The 18,484-nt window shown below is 50.8% G+C and overlaps 2 protein-coding genes across 2 annotated transcripts in view; one reads left to right on the plus strand and one right to left on the minus strand.

The window, feature by feature from the left end:
* On the minus strand, positions 1-10,430 carry LOC116546104 (neuferricin). Its single transcript, XM_032272450.1, has 4 exons — positions 9,953-10,430; positions 8,659-8,799; positions 2,768-2,954; positions 1-810 (listed from the first exon to the last, which is right to left on the minus strand). Exons 1-4 carry the CDS (start codon positions 10,200-10,202, stop codon positions 594-596), a joined length of 795 nt encoding a protein of 264 aa, XP_032128341.1. The 5' UTR covers positions 10,203-10,430; the 3' UTR covers positions 1-593.
* Positions 10,262-18,484, plus strand: part of LOC116546105 (zinc finger ZZ-type and EF-hand domain-containing protein 1-like) — a 27,477-nt gene continuing 19,254 nt past the window's right edge. The window contains exons 1-3 of the mRNA XM_032272451.1: positions 10,262-10,279; positions 10,678-10,724; positions 10,839-11,349. Of these exons, the coding sequence (XP_032128342.1) occupies positions 10,262-10,279; positions 10,678-10,724; positions 10,839-11,349 (576 nt within the window). The remainder of the gene's footprint in view (positions 10,280-10,677; positions 10,725-10,838; positions 11,350-18,484) is intronic.

Raw genomic sequence — 18,484 nt, forward strand, 5'->3', positions numbered from 1 at the left:
TGAAGTCTGCAGCCTTGCCCAAAGTAATGTCATGCTAACCAGTTACCTTGTCAGAGCTGGGAAACCACCTTTTGCTCAAAATGCAGACCTCTCCTTTGAAAACACACCACACCTGATTTTAAGTCCTTAAAGGAGAGAAAATGCCTCTGCTTTAAATTGTTGCTGGATTTGCTGTATCCATGTAAGTAAAAGCTTTCCCGGTTCCAGAATCAGCCATCCTAAGTGATGATTGCCTCTTACTGTATTGGCCCAGCTATGATCAGCTCAGCAGGCTTTTGGGAATAAATTCAAGTTCAAATTCAGCTGATAACAGCCGTGCCCACTGACATCTGCAGGCTCTGAGGAAGATGACTAGTGGGTTGAGGGGAGTAGTGGTGAGCCGCTGACCAGTACTAGGCAGGTGGCTGGGCTGTCCCTCGGGCCCCATGGCACTAAGCCAAGGAGAGGGGCAAGAGTCACATTTGCAGAATACAACCAGAGTCCTTCCAGACCCTCCTGTTTCACGCCAGGGGCCATCCCAGGCCACACACATGTCAAGGGCATGCTCAAGTTCTCAGCAGAGCTCTGTGTGTCAGCCACATGAAAGTCTCCGCTTAGAGTGGGAAGGAGCACGTGACGGCGAGAGGTGGGCAGCCCGTGTATTCCGCCAAGTGTGGGTGGTCCAAGTCCCCACGATTTCTGTGTGTCGGGCTGTCCGGCATCTGGTCACTAGGGGGGCCCGTGGTTCTCACACACACGCAGCGGGGCTCCTTAGCACCTGGCTTATACAGCTTCCTGGGGACACCAGTCCAGTCTCTGCTCACACCTCCGCTATGGACAGATGGAAAGAGGACTTCTTAAATGTGAGAACTCATGAGTCTCTGGGCAGGGGAGAGCAGGAAGCTGTGAGCCAGGCCATGTGAAAAGCAGAAGCCCACAGGAGTGTCTCCCAAGGCAGCAGGCCACGGCGTTCAGCCCGAGCCTTCATGCTCTCTCCTGAGTTCCTCCAGCCTGCCCAGGCCATGGGCAGAGCCCACGGCTCCGTTCGCTGCACCCTAGCCCTGCCCTGCCCATCCTAGGAGGCTGCGCCACATGCCTGCACTGCTGCTAGCAGCTGGGAAAAGTTCCCTGCTGGCCAGCGAGCTTCTCAGAAGCAGGGTCTGGGTGTGGCTTCCTCCTTCCCCTCTACAACCCAGCACTGGCCAGTGTCTTCACATTCCTCTCTGGGGCACTTGGGTGGGGGTGGGCAACTGGCCGCTGTGCCCTGGTCACCTGAGTCGGCCTTCTCTGGGAAGCCCTTGGCACATGGTGTAGTTGCAAGCAGGCCTGTGCCCGACAGGTCCACTCCTTGATGGCGCCAGGCTTCAGACATGGAGGACTCAGCTCTGGCCCAACATCACCTGAGCAACCTCCTACCTCGGGCAGAGGGACCTAGCTCATCTCAGGGTTCTGGGTTCAGTCTCTCAAGGACTCACAGGCCTTGAAAAAGGAAAATGAGGTTCTTGGAACTGATGCCTCATACAGGTTCCAGTGCCTGCGAGCAGACCGACTGCTGTCAGAGAAACCGCCAGCCCGTGAGAAACACCCAACTTCTAGCTTACCAAGAATAAGGCTGTCACCAAATGCCTCCCCTTCCACCCAGCCTCCATGCCATCCTCGGTGGCCTGACTCCACGCCTGGCCCCTGCCTTTGGCACTTGTTCCTCCCAGTCTAATGGGGGACACACGCGAGTGAACAGAAAGCAACAAGCTGAGCTGAGGCACAGGGATGGGCCCTCCATTCCCCGGGGCGGCTCTGGAGGGTTCTGCGGGAAGGCAGAGCCTGAACTCCTCGGTCACGAAAGCGAGAAGGGCTTCAGCAGACAGCGGGGAGGGAAAAGGAGGCAGGCCCCAGAGGTGCAGTCGAGCATCTGAATGCACACAGGCCTCCTGGAGCCTCCTCTGGAGGACCAGTGCTCTCTGGGCCACCTGCACTCAGGCCTGGGTCACAGGAAGGCCCCCCCGTATCTCAGCTTCTCTCCATGAGGTGAGCAGGCCAGGATCTCACAGTCTCTCCCCTTTCTTGAGATGATGACATTGGAGAAGCTGTCTCTTCAAAGCTAGTAGCCAGGAAAGAAGGGGCTTTCCTCCCTGCTACCTTTGCCATTGCTCCCCTCACTTAAGGCTGAGAAGTCCAAATCTGCAGTGTTATTGTTGCTGCTGTTGTGACTTTTTTTGTTATGTTGCCCAGGCTGGACTCCAACTCCTGAACTCAAGCGACCTGCCTGCCTCGGTCTCCCAAGTAGCCAGGACCACAGGTGTGCCACCACGCCGGCTCACCTTGTTTTGAAGACAGCAGCAGAAGCCATCCCTGCACGTGCTGTCCCCACCTCCTCGCCTGTCTCTCCTGTAGACAGCCAGGATTTGTGCTGTCAAATAGGAAACCAAACCCGGGGACGGCTGAACGGGCCAGAGAAAGCAAGAAATTGGGCTTGTGCCTCCTCATTCCTGGGCGGAGGTGGTGTCAGCAGGATCTCTGGAGAATTTGGAAAAAATAAAAATGCCCAGGGCTCAAGTCCAAGTCTCGACCCTAATATTCTCACTCTGTTGGCTGGAGTGAGGTCTGACCAGCCGTCATTTCTGCCGTTCCCCAGATCTAATATGCAGGTGAGGTTGGGAATGATTATCAGAATTTTGAAAAAGTTCTAGGGGTTAACCATCCAGTCCCTGAATTCACTGAGTAATGTAGACAGGATGACCTGGAAGGTGGGTTTGTGACAGGCAGAAAGAACAGAAGGGAGCATGCTTACCTCTTCTGGGAACACCAGAGCCGGCTGCCCCTAGCTGAGCTCCACTCCGCATTGCACGGCGGGAACGTCTGCTTCTCTTCCAGCTCTTGCTGGTTTGCCTCCAAGCCTTTGGTGATCACAGCTTCCGCCTGGGTCAGTGCCGGGGTAGGCAGCCCATCCTCTCCGTAGAACCGTCCTACCACCCTTCCTGTGAAGACAGCAAGGCAGACGTCAGAGTAACAGTGAGAGGGGGGCGTGAACACACACTCAGCGGCTGAGGCAGGTTGGGAAAGCACACGTTCCCAGGGTTTCCAGCTTCAGGCCTGCAGGAACTTCTGGTGCCTGGCATACCCGCCTCTCAACATCCTACGAGGCTGCGCACAACAGCAGCCCTGTTCTAGCTGTGCAGTCCTTTAGTACAGAAATCACCTGATCTTTCTCACTTCCGGACAACAGTTCCCTGAGGGTGGAACCACGTGTGGTTCATTTACCGATGCTCCAACGAGCCTGGAGCGCACGGTGAGTATTCAATGAATGTTTGATGAATGAAGAGCGTATTGGCTAACATTTAAATGTTTATTATAATAGAGACAGGGTCTCACTCTGTTGACCAGGCTGGTCTCTAGCTCCTGGGCTCATGTGATCCTCCCACCTCAGCCTCTCGAAGTGCTGGATTACAGGCAGGAGCGCCACGCCCAGGCAGGCTGACATTTCTGCAGCTCCATTCCCCCAGCAACAAATGATTCTGCTTTCTACAGGTCGTTTATTAACTCAGTCTCTGGCAGTACACTGGCACTTTACCAAACAATAATCCTCCCAATAAACCTGAGAGAGAAATCACTGCTATGATATTCCTTATGTGCAGGAGAGAGACTGGAGGTTAAAAACCCTGGGGTGGTATACAAAGCTAGTAAATGAATCTGGCTCCAAGCCCATGCTCTCCCCTCGGGGATGTGACTGAGTAAAAACTGGCTTTCCTTTAAAATGCCCATCAGAATGTTTTCTTATAGATGGGTCTCGCTATACTGCCCAGGCTGTATACTGCTGCGGTGGCTATTCACAGGCATGGTCATGGCTCATTACAGCCTTGAACTTCTGGGCTCAAGCAATCCTCCCACCTCAGCTTCTGCAGCAGATGGGGCTACAGGTGTAAGCCACACTGTGCCCGGCTGCAAAATACCCATCAGCATTGGTAAAAGTCTAAGCTACGGCGGCAGCCAGCAGGTGGTCCACCAGCCTAGAGACCAGAACGAAAAATACATGAGTTCTTTCAGTGCAGGGCTCTAATGTGCCCCAGTCCTGAGGCGCAGACGGCCTTCAGAGGCATCACCTGCCACAGACAAGGGTAGGAGAAAGGAAGCACTTCAGGGAGGTGCCACCGAGGCGGCGGCAGCCCCTAAGGACTAGCTGCAACTTCGATTCTAGTGGCAAATATGTTCAGCATACCTGAGATTCAGCACATGCTCTCAAGTCCAACGCCCTCCCTGACCTTCCCAAATCCATTTCGCCTCTAGCCTGCTACCGGGGTTAGGAGCCTTGGCGCTGACTCCTCCTCCTCGGCATCCACACGCACGCTCCCTTCCCTGCCGTCCGACCCATCAGAGAATCCTGTCGGTCCTTCCTCTGAACAGATCTGATTCTGTTCACTCCTTTCCATTTCCACCGCCACCACCGTCCTCCAAACCACGGACGGTGGCAGTGGCCTCCCAGCTGCTCTCTCTGCCTCAGCTCATGCCCTCCTAGAGCTCTCTGCCCATCAAACAACTGGCGAATCGTTTAAAAACATGAATCACAGCTGGGTGCAGTGGCTCATGCCTATAATCCCAGCACTTTGGGGAGGCCAAGGTGGGCAGATCACAAGGTCAAGAGTTCGAGACCAGCCTGGCCAACATGGAGAAACCTCATCTCTACTAAAAATACAAAAATTAGCCAGGCGTGGCGACCCATGTCTGTAATCCCAGTTACTCAGGAGGCTGAGGCAGGAAAATCACTTGTACTCGGGAAGTGGAGGTTGCAGTGAGCTGAGATTGTGCCACTGCACTCCAGCCTGGGCAACAAGAGTGAGATCAATAAAACCCCAAAAAGACACGAATCAAGCATGTCCCACAGACAAGAGAGTAGTAGTGGATCATGCCACGTCGCTCCTACGTCTGATCAAAACCCTCCCATGGCTTCTTAAAGCATACAGACAAAATCCAAGTTTCTTACCAAGGCCTCTAAGGTCCTGTACCCATTTTACTTACTTACTTCTTCAGCCTCTTATCAAGCCGCTTCCTCCCTCGTTCACAGTGGGCTCCAGCTCATGGGCTTCCTGTCTATTTCTTGGCCATGCTTTCCCCCCTCCCCACCTTCGGCGCTGCTCTTCCCTGAGCTGGAACTCTCTTGTCCAGCCCCATATGCTGCCTCCTGCTCACCTGCCCAGTCTCAGCTTCATGGTCGTCCTCTCCAGAAGCCACTCCTGAGCAACTGCTCTAGTGGTGCTGAACTCCCAGACATGCACCACATCACAGTTTCATGCATGGTCCTACCTGGAGCTGTTCAATCTGTTTACCTGTTTATGATACGCCTCTCTCTACTAGTGAGGCCCAGTACTGAAAACAGCTTAGCGCCAGGTGCAGTGAGCTTACAACTGTAACCCCAGCACTTTGGGAAGCTGAGGCGGGTGAATCACTTAAGGTCAGTTCGAGACCTGGCCAACAGGGTGAAACCCGTCTCTACTAAAAATACAAACATTAGCTGGGCGTGGTGGTGCATGCCTATAACCCCAGCTACTCAGGAGGCTGAGGCAGGAAAATTGCTTGAATCCAGGAGGTGGAGGTTACAGTGAGCCGAGATCGCGCCACTGCACTCCAGGCTGGGTGACTGAGCAAGATTCCATCTCAAAAAATATATAAATATAGGTCAGGCGTGGTGGCTCACGCTTGTAATCCCAGCACTTTGAGAGGCCGAGACAGGTGGATCACGAGGTCGAGAGATCAAGACCATCCTGGCCAACGTAGTGAAACCCTCTACTAAAAAAAAACAGAAAAAATGAGCCGGGAGTGGTGGCGCACGCCTGTAGTCCCAGCCACTTGGGAGACTGAGGCAGGATCACCTGAACCTGGGAGGCTGAGGTCTGCAGTGAGCTGAGATCGCACCACTGCACTTTTATTTATATTTATATATAAACAAAACAGCTTAGCACAGAACATTCATTTTAAATACTTGTTAGATGAATAAAGGAAGGGAACAGGGCCCGAGTCACAGGCCTCCAGTCTATGAGTTGGCCTGGCACAGAACTTCCCACTGCGGGGGTTAGGATGTCTGTGTTACATGGTGACAAGCCTGTCTTGGTGAGTTTTCCACATGAGACCCAAGGCCAGGACAGCAGTAGCAGAGGAACAAAGGAGTTCTAGAAGCTGTGTCATGAGAACGGCAATCACCGCTGGCTGTGTCTCCGAGCCAATCCTGTGTCCACAGCAGAACCAAGGCCATCTTGCTTTCCCTTGAGGCCTGGCCAGGTGGCTGCCAAGATGGCTTCCTGGCTGTCCTCACTTCAGTATGTGCCTTTACAATAAAGCTTCATCCCCTGAGGGCTTCTGGTGACCTCAAAGAGCCTAACATGGCTCCTACCCTAAAGAATCAGCTAACGGGGGCGGGAACTATACTCAACTCATCCCTGGTCTGCTCCGAGGATGGAAACCGTAACTTCTGAACAGCAGGTATTCAATAAGATCCCAACATCAACGAAAACCCTGAGGCATTTCCCACCACATGCCCCACCTCAACCTCACACACGACACATCATCGCAACAAGGCCAGTTCACCTGCCACACCAAACACACCAGGAACCTTCAAGTGTGCTCCCAAATCTTAGATCAAGTATTTGGCCTGGCATTCTTTGCCCATTTACGAGACTCTATCCTTTTTGAGACAAGGTCTCAGTCCGTCACTCAGGCTGGAGTGCAGTGATGTAATCTCAGCTGGTTGCTACCTCTGCCTTCCAGGTTCAAGTGATTCCTGTGCTTCAGCCTCCCAAGTAGCTGGGACTACAGGTGTGCCGCCACACTCAGCTAATTTTTTTTTAATTTTTAGTAGAAATATGGTTTTGCCATGTTGGCCATGCTGGTCTTAAATTCCTGACCTCAAGTGATCCAACCACCTCTGCCTCCTAAAGTGCTGGGATTACAGGCGTGAGCCAACACGCCTGGCCTGGACTCCATTCTTTTTTTTTTTTTTTTGAGACAGAGTTTTGCTCAGCTGCCCAGGCTGGAGTGCAGTGACATGATCTCGGCTCACCGCAACATCGCCTCCCAGGTTCAAGCAATTCTCCTATCCCAGCCTCCGTGGTAGCTGGGATTACAGGTGCCCACCATCACGCCCAGCTAATTTTTGTATTTTTAGTAGAGACAGGGTTTCACCACGTTGGCCAGGCTGGTCTTGAACTCCTGATCTCAAGTGATCCACCTGCCTTGGCCTCCCAAAGTGTTAGGATTACAGGCGGGAGCCACTGCAACCAGCTCTTATTCTCTCTATTGGGTTTTCTTTTATTAACCCAATAATGTTTCAACCTTGGCTTGGCAAGTTCATTGGGAAAGCGAAGAACCGAGCCCTCTGAAGCGCAGGTGAGCAGAGGCTAGTGCCTTCGATGGCAGGCAGGGTTGTGGTCTCAAGAATGCCCTTGAGCAGAATGAGAGAAAATGAAGAAAGGCAGAGGCCCACAACGGATGGACACAAGCTTTGGATGTGACGAAGCAGCCTCAACTAACTGGATGTGGAGGGAGCAGAGGTGTTAATAAAAATGCCAAGGTCCTCAGAAAAGGCAGTTCAAGCAGTAATGACAGAAGCAGAAATTCAGAGGCGTTAAGGAGAGAATTCTTCCAAGCTAGACGTAGTTTGATGAAGTGACGATAGTTTTTCCTCAGGAAGTCAGTCATGTCCAAGTAGGACTCCAGTGAGAGGTAAGCGCTGCAGACAGATGGGAGAAAGGGGGACAAACATCCCAGCTGCGGGTGCTCGTGAAGAAATCTAGTGTTTAGTGTCTTTCGTTGGTTTCCTTTTCTTTTTTTTTTGAGACGGAGTCTTGCTCTGTTGCCCAGGCTGGAGTGCAATGGTGCCATCTCGGCTCACTGCAACCTCTGCCTGCCTCCTGGGTTCAAGTGATTCTCCTGCCTCAGCCTCCTAAGTAGCTGGGATTACAGGTGCACACTACCATACCCAGTTAATTTTTGTATTTTTAGTAGAGATGGGGTGTCACCACGTTGGCCAGGCTGGTCTCGAACTCCTGATCTCAAGTGATCCACCCACCTCGGCTTCCCCAAGTCCTGGGATTCAGATGTGAGCCACTGCGCTGGACCTAGTGCCAGTGTCTTTAACACTCTGGTTTAGGGCACAGTTCAGTGTCTTCCCACTGGAGAAGTGAGTCCCTCATGTACCTGCAGTAAGTAGCAAGCAAGTGCAGTACCCTCCACAGAGGTCTGATGAGCATACCTCCCACCTGGGAAACAGCTTACTCCGGAAGCTGCTCTCCTCCCAGAGGACCAAATAAAAGGTGACTTGTCGAAACATACACTTAGGCGACACGCCTTCCCGGCTGCATGCTGAAGCCAGCTGCATGGAGCACAGTGAGACAGGGAAGCTGCCCTTCTGGAGCTCGTTGCTGAAGGATGGTGCAAGCAGCCACTGGCTGCACTGCAGCCAGGCCAAAGCACACAGCTCAGCAACCCTCTCCCACGGCCAGGAGTGGAGGAAACAGGTGCCCATGCATCTCCTTCTGGACGGCTCAGCCCTTTGCTAACAACTCGAATTTAAAGTAAAAAAAATCCATGGCTGTTTTCCAGATTTTAACCCTGAGCCCAATCCCTAAAAAATCTCAGGCCCCTAAAAACATTCCAAGACAATCACATGACACGTATGAACTGTGGACTACTTACCAACACATACATAATTCTTCTCATAGAACGAAAGCCAACTTTGAAGTGTCAGCATCTCAGAGAATGACAAGTCAGATATATCATCCACAAGGCCTGCTTCAGAGTAGTCCCCAGTCACAAATGCTCTGGATGCATCTCGGCCTGTAGGAGAGAACTTTCCATCAGATCCAGTCGTAAATGGCTGACACCATACAAACTCAAGAATGTTTTTTTTTTTTTTTGAGACAGTGTCTCACTCTGTCACCCAGGCTGGAGTGCAGTGGCACAATCTTGGCTGACTTTGCAACCCTGGCCTCCTGGGTTCAAGCAATTCTCCTGCCTCAGCCTCCCCAGTAGCTGGGATTACAAGCACCTGTCACCACACCCAGCTAATTTTTCTGAGATGGACCCTCACTCTGTCACCCCAGGCTGGAGTGCAGTGTCACAATGTTGGCTCACTGCAATTTCTGCCTCCCGAGTTCAAGCAATTCTCTGCCTCAGCCTCCGAGTAGCTGGGATTACCGGCGCTGCCACCATGTCCGGCTAATTTTCCTATTTTTAGTAAAAACGGGGTTTCACCGTTTTGGCCTAGCTGGTCTTGAACTCCTGACCTCGTGATCCCCCTGCCTCAGCCTCCCAAAGTGGTGGCCAGGCTGTTCCTGAACTCAGGCGATCCGCCTAGCTCAGCCTTCCAAAGTGCTGGGATTACAGGTATGAGCCACTGCACCCAGCAAGACCAGCGCCTTAACCTCAATCTTTTCTAAGAAAGACAAACATGTGCATCTGTACTAGAAGCAAGAATGACTCAGACCAAATGTACTGCATGACGGGCCACAAAGGAATAAAGTACTGATACATGCTGACAAACCATGGATGAACCGTGAAAACACTATGCTAAGGGGGTGGGGTAAGAAAGATTACTTTGGATGCGGGCATAAGGAAGAGATGGGTGGAATCAGTAAGGAAACGGTGAGGGTAGGGGCGGAATCTCATTTATCTGTGCCCTGAGAGCACCCACAGAAGTCTGGGACAAAGCCCGTATCCTCGGGCTTCCGACGGTGGGTAATGGGTAACAAGAGACAGAAGACACGTTTCTCCACCAGTTACGCAAGGCGGTGGTGAATGACAGAGCTGGCCATAGTCCCGACCGAGCCACAGAGACCAGAAGGATGGTGCAGCTCAGTCCTGGCCGCGCGCGGGTTCGCTGGATGCGGCGTGGGGGGCAAAATACATGAAGAATTAATGAACCAACGACGCGCAGGTGGCTACCGGCTCGCGCCGGCGGAGGCCAAGGCCTGAGTAACGTCGCTGATACCTGCGAAGCCGCTGTAGTGGGACCCAGGCTCGTAGTGCCTCCGGCCGGAGGACACATCGTAGACACGGCCGAGCAACGCCAAGTAGAGGCCCGGGTCCCCAGAGCCGCCGCGGTAGCGAGACAGCTCCTCCGGTATGAAAAGGCGAACACCAGCGCGGGGACCCCACCAGCCCGTAAGCCGTGCTGCCATCACCGCTGCTGCGGCTACGGCCAGGGCCAGCAAAACCCCGCGGCCTCCAAGCCTCAGCATCTCCACGACCGCACCCGCAGCGCACTTCCGAAGTTGCCGCCCCTCGGTCCAAAACTAAGATGGCGGAGACGCCGACAGTGACGTCATCGGCGCGCTCCCTCTCTCTCGCTCTCTGTATTCCTGTCTCTGGCGAAAAGCTCAGTCTGACTCCGACTTTTTCCTCGTACTTCCTTTTTTTTTTTTTTTTTTTTTTTAAAAACAGAATTTTCGGTTTTGTCGCCCAGGCTGGAGTACAGTGGCCCAATCTCGGCTCCCTGTCACCTCCGCCTCCTGGGTTCAAGACATTCTCCCGGGATTGCAGGCACCCGCCACCACGCCCGCCTAGTTTTTTGTATTTAGTAGAGACTGGGTTTCACCACGTTGGTCAGGCTGGTCTGGAACTCCAGACCTTTGGTGACCCACCCGCCTCCCAAAGGGCTGGGATTACAGGCGTGAGCCACGGCGCCCTGCCCTTCTCGTACTTCTTGGCTTGCAGGCTGTCTGCCGAAACAAAGATGGCGGCAGCGGAGGCTGCGGAATGACGTAACGTTGAGACGGACTAGTCCTCTGGGAAATCCAGGTTGCTCTCTTCGCGGCCGCCTAGCTGTCGTGAGCTGCTAGAGACCGCCTACCTACATGACGGCATCTTTGCGACAGCGGTCCTCGCTTGACGGCCAGGAAGCCGGAAGCCGCAACCGCAGCCGCAGCCGCGGTCTCCTGCCAGTCCCCGCCCGCCGGCTGCTGTCGGAGGTTGACAGGTCGAGGCGGGGAGGCGGCAGCGGCTGCAGAGCCGGGCGCCCAAGACGGAGACCCCATGGGGAACGCTCCGAGTCACAGCAGTGAAGACGAAGCGGCAGCCGCCGGGGGCGAGGGCTGGGGCCCCCACCAGGACTGGGCCACGGTCTCGGGCACGACCCCCGGCCCGGGCCTCGCGGCTCCGGCGCTACCACCCGCCGCGGCGCTGCTGGAGCCGGCCCGGCTGCGGGAGGCGGCCGCTGCGTTGCTGCCCACACCCCCCTGCGAGTCGCTGGTGTCGAGGCACCGCGGCGCGTTGTTTCGCTGGCTGGAAGAGCGGCTGGGGCGCGGCGAAGAGTCTGTCACTCTGGAGCAGTTCCGGGAGCTGCTGGAGGCTCGCGGAGCCGGCGGCTCTGGCGAGCAGTTCGAGGAGGTCAGGGCGGGCCGGCGCCGGCGGGGGCGGGGCAGGGCGATCGCCCCCAGGGGACTGAAGGAAGAGGTGGGCGTTTGCTTTGGAGAGGCCAGGCGGGGACCCTCACGAGGTGCTTCCAGCGTCTCAGCGGGCGTTTGGTTGGTCTCGAGCCTGTTAGAAGTGTGGAAAGCCCGGATTAGGCCGTTCTTGCTCGGAAGAGCTGGACAAACCCAGATATGTCTGTCTCTGTTGTAACATACAGGCATTTGTGCAGCTGACTGGCGCTGCTCTCTGGAGATCTTTTATCGGGTTCTAGAACAGTTTGAAAAGAGATGTAAGGATAGGAGGAGTGGCGGTGAAAACCATCTTGCTATATTGGCCTGTCCGGGTTTTTGCACAGCAGCTTCCGAATTCATTGTGGGCACCGAATAAAATGTGAAAGACAGCACATACTGGAAAGGCTCACCTTCTAGAGCCTATCCTCCTCACGCAATAACTAGCTTTTCCAAAATACACATTGGTTTGTAGATCTTTAAAGAACCATATATTAGACTCATTTAAACTTTCATGGGCTCTGAAACTGATAGGCAAATACCAGGTTTCCTGTGAATACTTGTAATTATATAGTTTTCATATATTCACCAAGATCATGTCTGCTAAATCATTAAGAAAGCAAATTGGGCCGGGCGCTGTGGCTCACGCCTGTAATCGTAGCACTTTGGGAGGCCGAGGTGCGTGGATCATCTGAGATCAGGAGTTCAAGACCAGCCTGGCCATCATGGTGAAACCCCACCTTTAAAAAAAAAAAAAAAGCAAATTGATTTGGTAGCAAAATATTTTCTTTGGAAGGCGTCTTGGGAATTACCTCTACTGGGCACTTAGAGTCAAGAAGACTGATCCATGGTTACCCAGTGAATCAGTGAAACTGAGACTGTCACCTAGAGTGCTTGCTTTTTTTTTCTTTCTTTCTTTCTTTCTTTCAACTTGTATCTTAAATTCAGGCGTACATATGCAGGATTTGGATTTGCATATATGTTACATAGGGAAACGTGTGCCATGGTCGTTTACTGCACAGGCCACCCCATCAGCCAGGTATTAAGCCCAGCATCCATTAGCTCTTCTTCCTGATGCTCTCTCTTCCCCCACCCTTGCCCTATTTCTTGTTTATAATATTTCACTACCTCCTTCCTGGGATCCTATTTCTTTTAACTCTACAATATGACAAAAGTGCTGCATTTGTGAAAATGAGTTAGACATGTAGAACCTTCAGTGGCCATGAAGGGTGAGGACATAGAGCAGTAAATCAGCAGGAACTTGCAATGCCTTTTTTTTTTTTTTTTTTTTTTTGAGACAGAGTCTCTCTCTTGCCTAGGCTGGAGTGCAGTGGTGCGATCTCCACTCACTGCAATCTCCATCTCCTGAGGTCAAGCGATTCTCCTGCCTCAGCCTTTAGAGTAGCTGGGACTACAGGCGCACGCCACCATACCCGGCTAATTTTTGTATTTTTTTTTTTTTGTAGAGATGGGTTTTCACCATATTGGTCAGGCCGGTCTTGAACTCCTGACCTCAGGTGATCTGCCCACTTTGGCCTCCCAAAGTGCTGGGATTACAGGCGGGAGCCACCACACCTGGCTTGTAATGCCTTTGAAAGGTCCTGTTCACTTTAAAATCAGGGGCTTTTAAAATATTTTAAGAATGTCTTCCTGTACATGGACAGAATTCAGATAATGTAGTTTGTGTGTTTCTTATGTTTTCCTTAAAAAAAAAAAAAAAAAGTACCTTTAAAGCATCCCAGCCCTGAAAAATAATAGTCATGGCCAGACACGGTGGCTCACACCTATAATCCCAGCACTTTGGGAGGCCAAGGTGAGCAGATCATCTGAGGTCAGGAGTTCGAGACCAGCCTGGCCAATGTGGTGAAACCCCATCTCTACTAAAAATGCAAAAATTAGCTGGACTTGGTGGCAGGTGCCTGTAATCCCAGCTACTTGGAAGACTGAGGCAGGAGAATGGCTTGAACCTGGGAGGCAGAGGCTGCAGTGAGCCGAGATTGTGCCATTGTATTCCAGCCTAGTGACAGAACAAGACTCTGTCTCAAAAAAAAAGTCGGCCGGGCCCGGTGGCTCACACCTGTAGTACCAGGACTAGAAGGCCGAGGTGGGAGGATTGTGAGGTCAGGAGTTTGTGTCCAGCCTGACCAATGTAGTGAAATCCTGTCTCTACTAAAAATATAAAAATTAGACCGGCATGGTGGCTCACACCTGCAATCCCAGCACTTTGGGAGGCTGAGGGGGGCGGATCATGAGGTCAGAAGATCGAGACCATCCTGGCCAACATGGTGAAACCCCATCTCTACTAAAATACAAAAAATTAGCTGGGTGCATCTGTAGTCCCAGCTATTTGGGAGGCTTAGGCAGGGGAATTGCTTGAACCCGGGAGGCTGAGGTTGCAGTGAGCTGAGATTGGCGCCACTACACTCTAGCCTGGTGACAGAGCAAAACTCAATCTAAAAAAAAAAAAAAAAAAGTCATATTAGTGAAAGATCTACTTTTTAAAAAAGTTTCTGAGAAAACACATAGCACCTTCCCTCTCGTATCTACGTGTATTATGAAAACATGAAGTGGTAGTGGAAAGAACCACACAGATTTGTTCAAGAAGTTGGCGCTTTGCAGATTTGTGCAAAGGCAAAGGGAGAGAAACACAATTTACACTGTGAGAATCTGACAGAAGTAGAACTTGATGTAGAGTTAACAGGAGTCACTTTATATAAGGTCAAGACATACTCGAGGTGTGGTCCAGAACACTAAAGGGTTGTGGCATTATTGTTCACTAAGCAAATGTTTATTGGGCGTATATTGAGTGCCGCTCACTTTGATGACAGTGGACAAAGAGACAGGTATTAACCCAGTAATTATAAGATGTGAGTGTTGGCTGGGCGCGGTGGCTCAAGCCTGTAATCCCAGCACTTTGGGAGGCCGAGGCGGGTGGATCACGAGGTCAAGAGATCGAGACCATCCTGGTCAACATGGTGAAACCCCGTCTCTACTAAAAATACAAAAAATTAGCTGGGCATGGTGGTGTGTGCCTGTAATCCCAGATACTCAGGAGGCTGAGGCAGGAGAATTGCCTGAACCCAGGAGGCGGAGGTTGCGGTGAGCCGAGATCGCGCCATTGCACTCCAGCCTGGGCAACATGAGTGAAACTCCATCTCAAAAAAAAAAAAAAAAAAAAAGATGTGAGTGTTAACCAAGGGAGGGCATAAGGAATAAATAGCAAGTGTATTTAACCTCATCTAGGGCTCAAGCAAGACTTACCTGAGAAAGTAACATTTCAGCCACAGGTGAATGGTGAAAGCAGACAAGGCACAGGAGGTAGTAACAGTGTTTCAGGCAGAAGAAATTGTATCCACGAAAGTCCAAAGTTCATAGAATCTGGAAGAAGATTGGTATGGTTTATCAGGGATAGACAAAACTATTTCAAGGGACGGAAAACCTAATACACCAGTGATTTTTTTTGTTTTTGTTTTTGTTTTTTTTTTTTGAGACAGAGTGTCACTCTGTCACCAGGCTGGAGTGCAGTGTTGTGATCTCGGCTCACTGCAACCTCCAACTCCCAGGTTCAAGCAATTCTGCCTCAGCCTCCTGAGTAACTGGGATTACAGGTGTGCCACCATGCCCGGCTAACTTTTGTATTTTTAGTAGAGTTAGGGTTTCACCATGTTGGCCAGGCTGGTCTTGCTCTCTTGACTTTGTGATCTGCCCACCTCAGCCTCCCAGAAGTGCTGGGATTACAGGCAGGAGCCACCACGCACACCCGGCTTATATTGCTATATTTTAATGCAAGGTGAAGGGTCTGTGAAATAATTAAATGTTTTTATAGTAGCAACTAAAATGAGGAGTTGTTTCCTTCACTTTTATAAGAGCTAACGTGGTAAACAGATAATCGTTGGTGTGTGTGATTTCTTAGAATGCTAAGAGTTTCCTAGTGTTCCATGTTTGTTCTTTGGCTTCCTAACTTACACTGCCGTTTGCATCCATACAGCTGTCTTGCTTTCACGTTGCTGTGAACTCAGTTTCTTAGGAGGTGTTATAAGGAAGTTCTGGCCGGGCGTGGTGGCTCAGGCCTGTAATCCAAGCACTTTGGAGGCCAAGGCGGACGGATGACCTGAGGTCAGGAGTTCAAGACCAGCCTGACCAATGTGGTGAAACCCCGTCTTTAAAAAAAAAAAAAAATAGTTCTTGGAGTTGGATCATGGACCAAAGTCTGAAACATTATCGTTTTATAGTACACACACCTTTTCTCGTTGTAGGCGTGGTCCAGGGAGAAGGGACTCTGTAGTTAGCTCACAGGGAGCAGTATTTAATTAACTCCCATGTAGAGGGGAAAATAGAATTAAAATTAAGTTCTTATTTCACAGCAGAGATTAGAGATTAGATATTTAATACTCTAAGAGTACGCTTCTAGAAAATCTATGGCAGAAAAAAGCATGCTGAGCACAGGATGATAACAGATGGCCTTAAAGTGAAATTTCATATGAATAGCTCCTACTTTATGAATTTGCCACATTAGCTTTGGTGCCTACTTTGTGAAATTCATGGGGTTGTAAGTTCTGAGGGAAGGGCCTTTTTGATTCATCTGTATTCATCCTCTTAGCACAGTGCTGAGTGGTTGCTGGTGCTCACTGTGATTTAGGAAACTAAGTTGTAGTCCACACACACTCAAACCTCAGATTTTATATTCAGTCTATAACCTTTTAATAATAAAATATTTCTTGATATAGTTAAATAGAGTTTTTGTGAAAACTGTAAAAGGTTCTTAGTCACTTTTAGGTTTACAGGAAGTTTAGAGAAAAGCCCTATGTCCATCTTCATATTATTATGTGAAAAGTATTAATCAACTCATTTAGAATGGTTTTGAACCCAGGAATTGTGCCTGTAGGAATATGCAGATGTGATTCTCTGCCCTTTTAAGACAGCAGACAGTGAGAGCTGTGTGTGCACCATAAAGCTACAGTGGACTGCCGGCGTTTCTTGCCCTCGGCTCTCCACTACCCAAGGAACCAAGTACTCATTACCTAACTTACCTTCCCCCTGTCCCCCCACCACCCCCACAACCGCACGCGCGAGCACTGTGCTAGCTATGGGACGCCTGCTTGGTCGTGTGTATGGACCCTGCCATCAGTCCTTGAGGATTCCCCACCTTGGCACCGTCCCCTGGTCAGCACCATGATTCACATGGTGTCTCCGTAATGGTGTTCTCAGCCCTGCGCCCGAGGCTCGCGTTCCCTGTTCTGCGCAGGTCATTTGGCACTTAGAGCATACTGTCGGGCCTTGCTCTGCAGCCAGGTTGTGTGGCCGCCAGCCACCTGCCTGCCCAACCACTGCACACAGGAGGTCTTTGGTAAGGGATGGATGGCTGTTGATGGCGACGAGGCAGTGCAAGAAAGATCCTTGGTGATTGGAGATTATTTTCGCTTACTTTGGCTTTGTGTGCTTTGCTGTGGGGGAGTTAACGGTATTGGCTTCTTTGGAGAAATTCATGGTCTAGGAGAACTATGGAGGAAAGGCCACAGCTCTTTGCCTCTCCCTGATTTCCAAAATCCCATCTCACCATGGTACTGCCTTGCTTTAGAAACTTCAGTGGCTCCCATTGCCTTCAGAACCATATCTGAAGAGTAGAGCAGCCTTGAGGCTCTTACACCTTCTACCCTTGTCTTGCGGTGCTCTTTAAGCAGCCCCTTTATTCTGCCGTTTCCCACGTACGTGGCAATTTTGTCCTTTGCTCTCCTCCTCCTCCTGTCTGCTCTTTGCTCCATCCTAAGCCTACTCCAATCTCGAGGACCAAAGAGAAGCACTTACCAGTAGCATGGAGTCTGAGAAAGGCTTCACCGAAACAAGGCTTGAGAGGCTGGAAGAATTTGCCTGGCAAAGGAAGAAAGGGCTATTCCATTTGAAAGGCACAGCATGTGCAAATATACAGAAGTAAGAGGGCTTGGAAAATTTGGGGAATGATGCTTCAGCACCTGGTCTAGAGTCTGCCTGCCTGGGACTTTAGTACTCATTGCCTGCAGCCTGCCCTCCCCTTCCCCGAAAAGGGATCCCTTTCATAACATCCTGGGCGGATGTGTAGTTAGCCTGTAATAGCATCAGTGGGTTTGCTGCGTTACGAGTCTGCTCATTCTGCTGTTCTTTAGACCGAGCTTGAGAATTGGGCCTCAAGCCAACCTGCTTGTGAGCAAATTCTAGTTCAGCATTCTCCAGCCAGGTGACTGGTCAACTTACTTGACCACTGTGACTCAGTTGCCTCAGCCATACAACAAGCTCAGTGCTCAGGAAGTGTTAGAATTGGTAGTGTTACTGTTTTCTATGGTTGTGGTTCAGTTCCAGGATGTTTATTCCGGCCTCTGTGTAACAGCTCATAAATACTTTCTTTTACACAAGGACATTCTTTTCTTTTTCTTTTTCTTTTTTTTTTTTTTTTTTTTTTTTTTTTTTTTTTTTTTTTTTTTTTTGTGTGAGACAGAGTCTTGCTCTATCACCCAGACTGGAATGCAGTGGTACAGTCTCGGCTCGCTGCAACCTCTGCCTCCCAGGTTCAAGCCATTCTCGTGCCTCATCTTCCCGAGTAGCTGGGACTACAGGCACCACATCCGGCTAATTTTTGTTTGTTTGTTTGCAGTTTTGGCAGAGCTGGGGTTTTGCCATGTTGACCAGGCTGATCTCAAACTCCTGGCTTCAAGTGATCCGCCTGCCTCGGCCTCTCAAAGTGCTGGGTAGACAAGGACGTGATTACAGATGAATAACCTGAGGCCTTGGATAGGTAGATAGGTGACCCACCCAGTCAGTTAGCGGCAGAAATAAGATCAGATCCAGATTTTTTGACTGATGGAGTGTGAGTGTAACCACCAGGCAGCCTTCCTATTTAAGTGCATTAAGTCCTATTAAGTGCATTGTAGTCTAAGCTCCCAGTTCTGGTTTGTAATTTTTTTTTTTTTTTTTTTTTTTTTTTGAGATGGGGTCTCTTTTTGTCACCCAGGCTGGAGTTTAGTGATGCTATCTCAGCTCATTGCAACCTCCACTTCCTGGCCTCAAGTGATTCTCTAGCCTTAGCCTCCTGAGTAACTGGGACTACATGTGCACACCACCAAACCCCCAGC

Source organism: Sapajus apella, unplaced genomic scaffold, assembly GCF_009761245.1.
Source record: "Sapajus apella isolate SASKATOON/1434 unplaced genomic scaffold, GSC_monkey_1.0 scaffold595, whole genome shotgun sequence".
Classification (NCBI taxonomy): domain Eukaryota; kingdom Metazoa; phylum Chordata; class Mammalia; order Primates; family Cebidae; genus Sapajus; species Sapajus apella.

Excerpts from the sequence above, each read along its gene's own strand:
- LOC116546104 (XM_032272450.1), bottom strand. The coding sequence starts at position 10,202 with ATGCTGAGGCTTGGAGGCCGCGGGGTTTTGCTGGCCCTGGCCGTAGCC. Across the intron at positions 8,800-9,952 it reads CCACTACAGCGGCTTCGCAG|GCCGAGATGCATCCAGAGCA; the intron begins GTATCAGCGACG and ends TCTCTCCTACAG. Across the intron at positions 811-2,767 it reads CTCTGGTGTTCCCAGAAGAG|CGGAGGTGTGAGCAGAGACT; the intron begins GTAAGCATGCTC and ends ATCTGTCCATAG.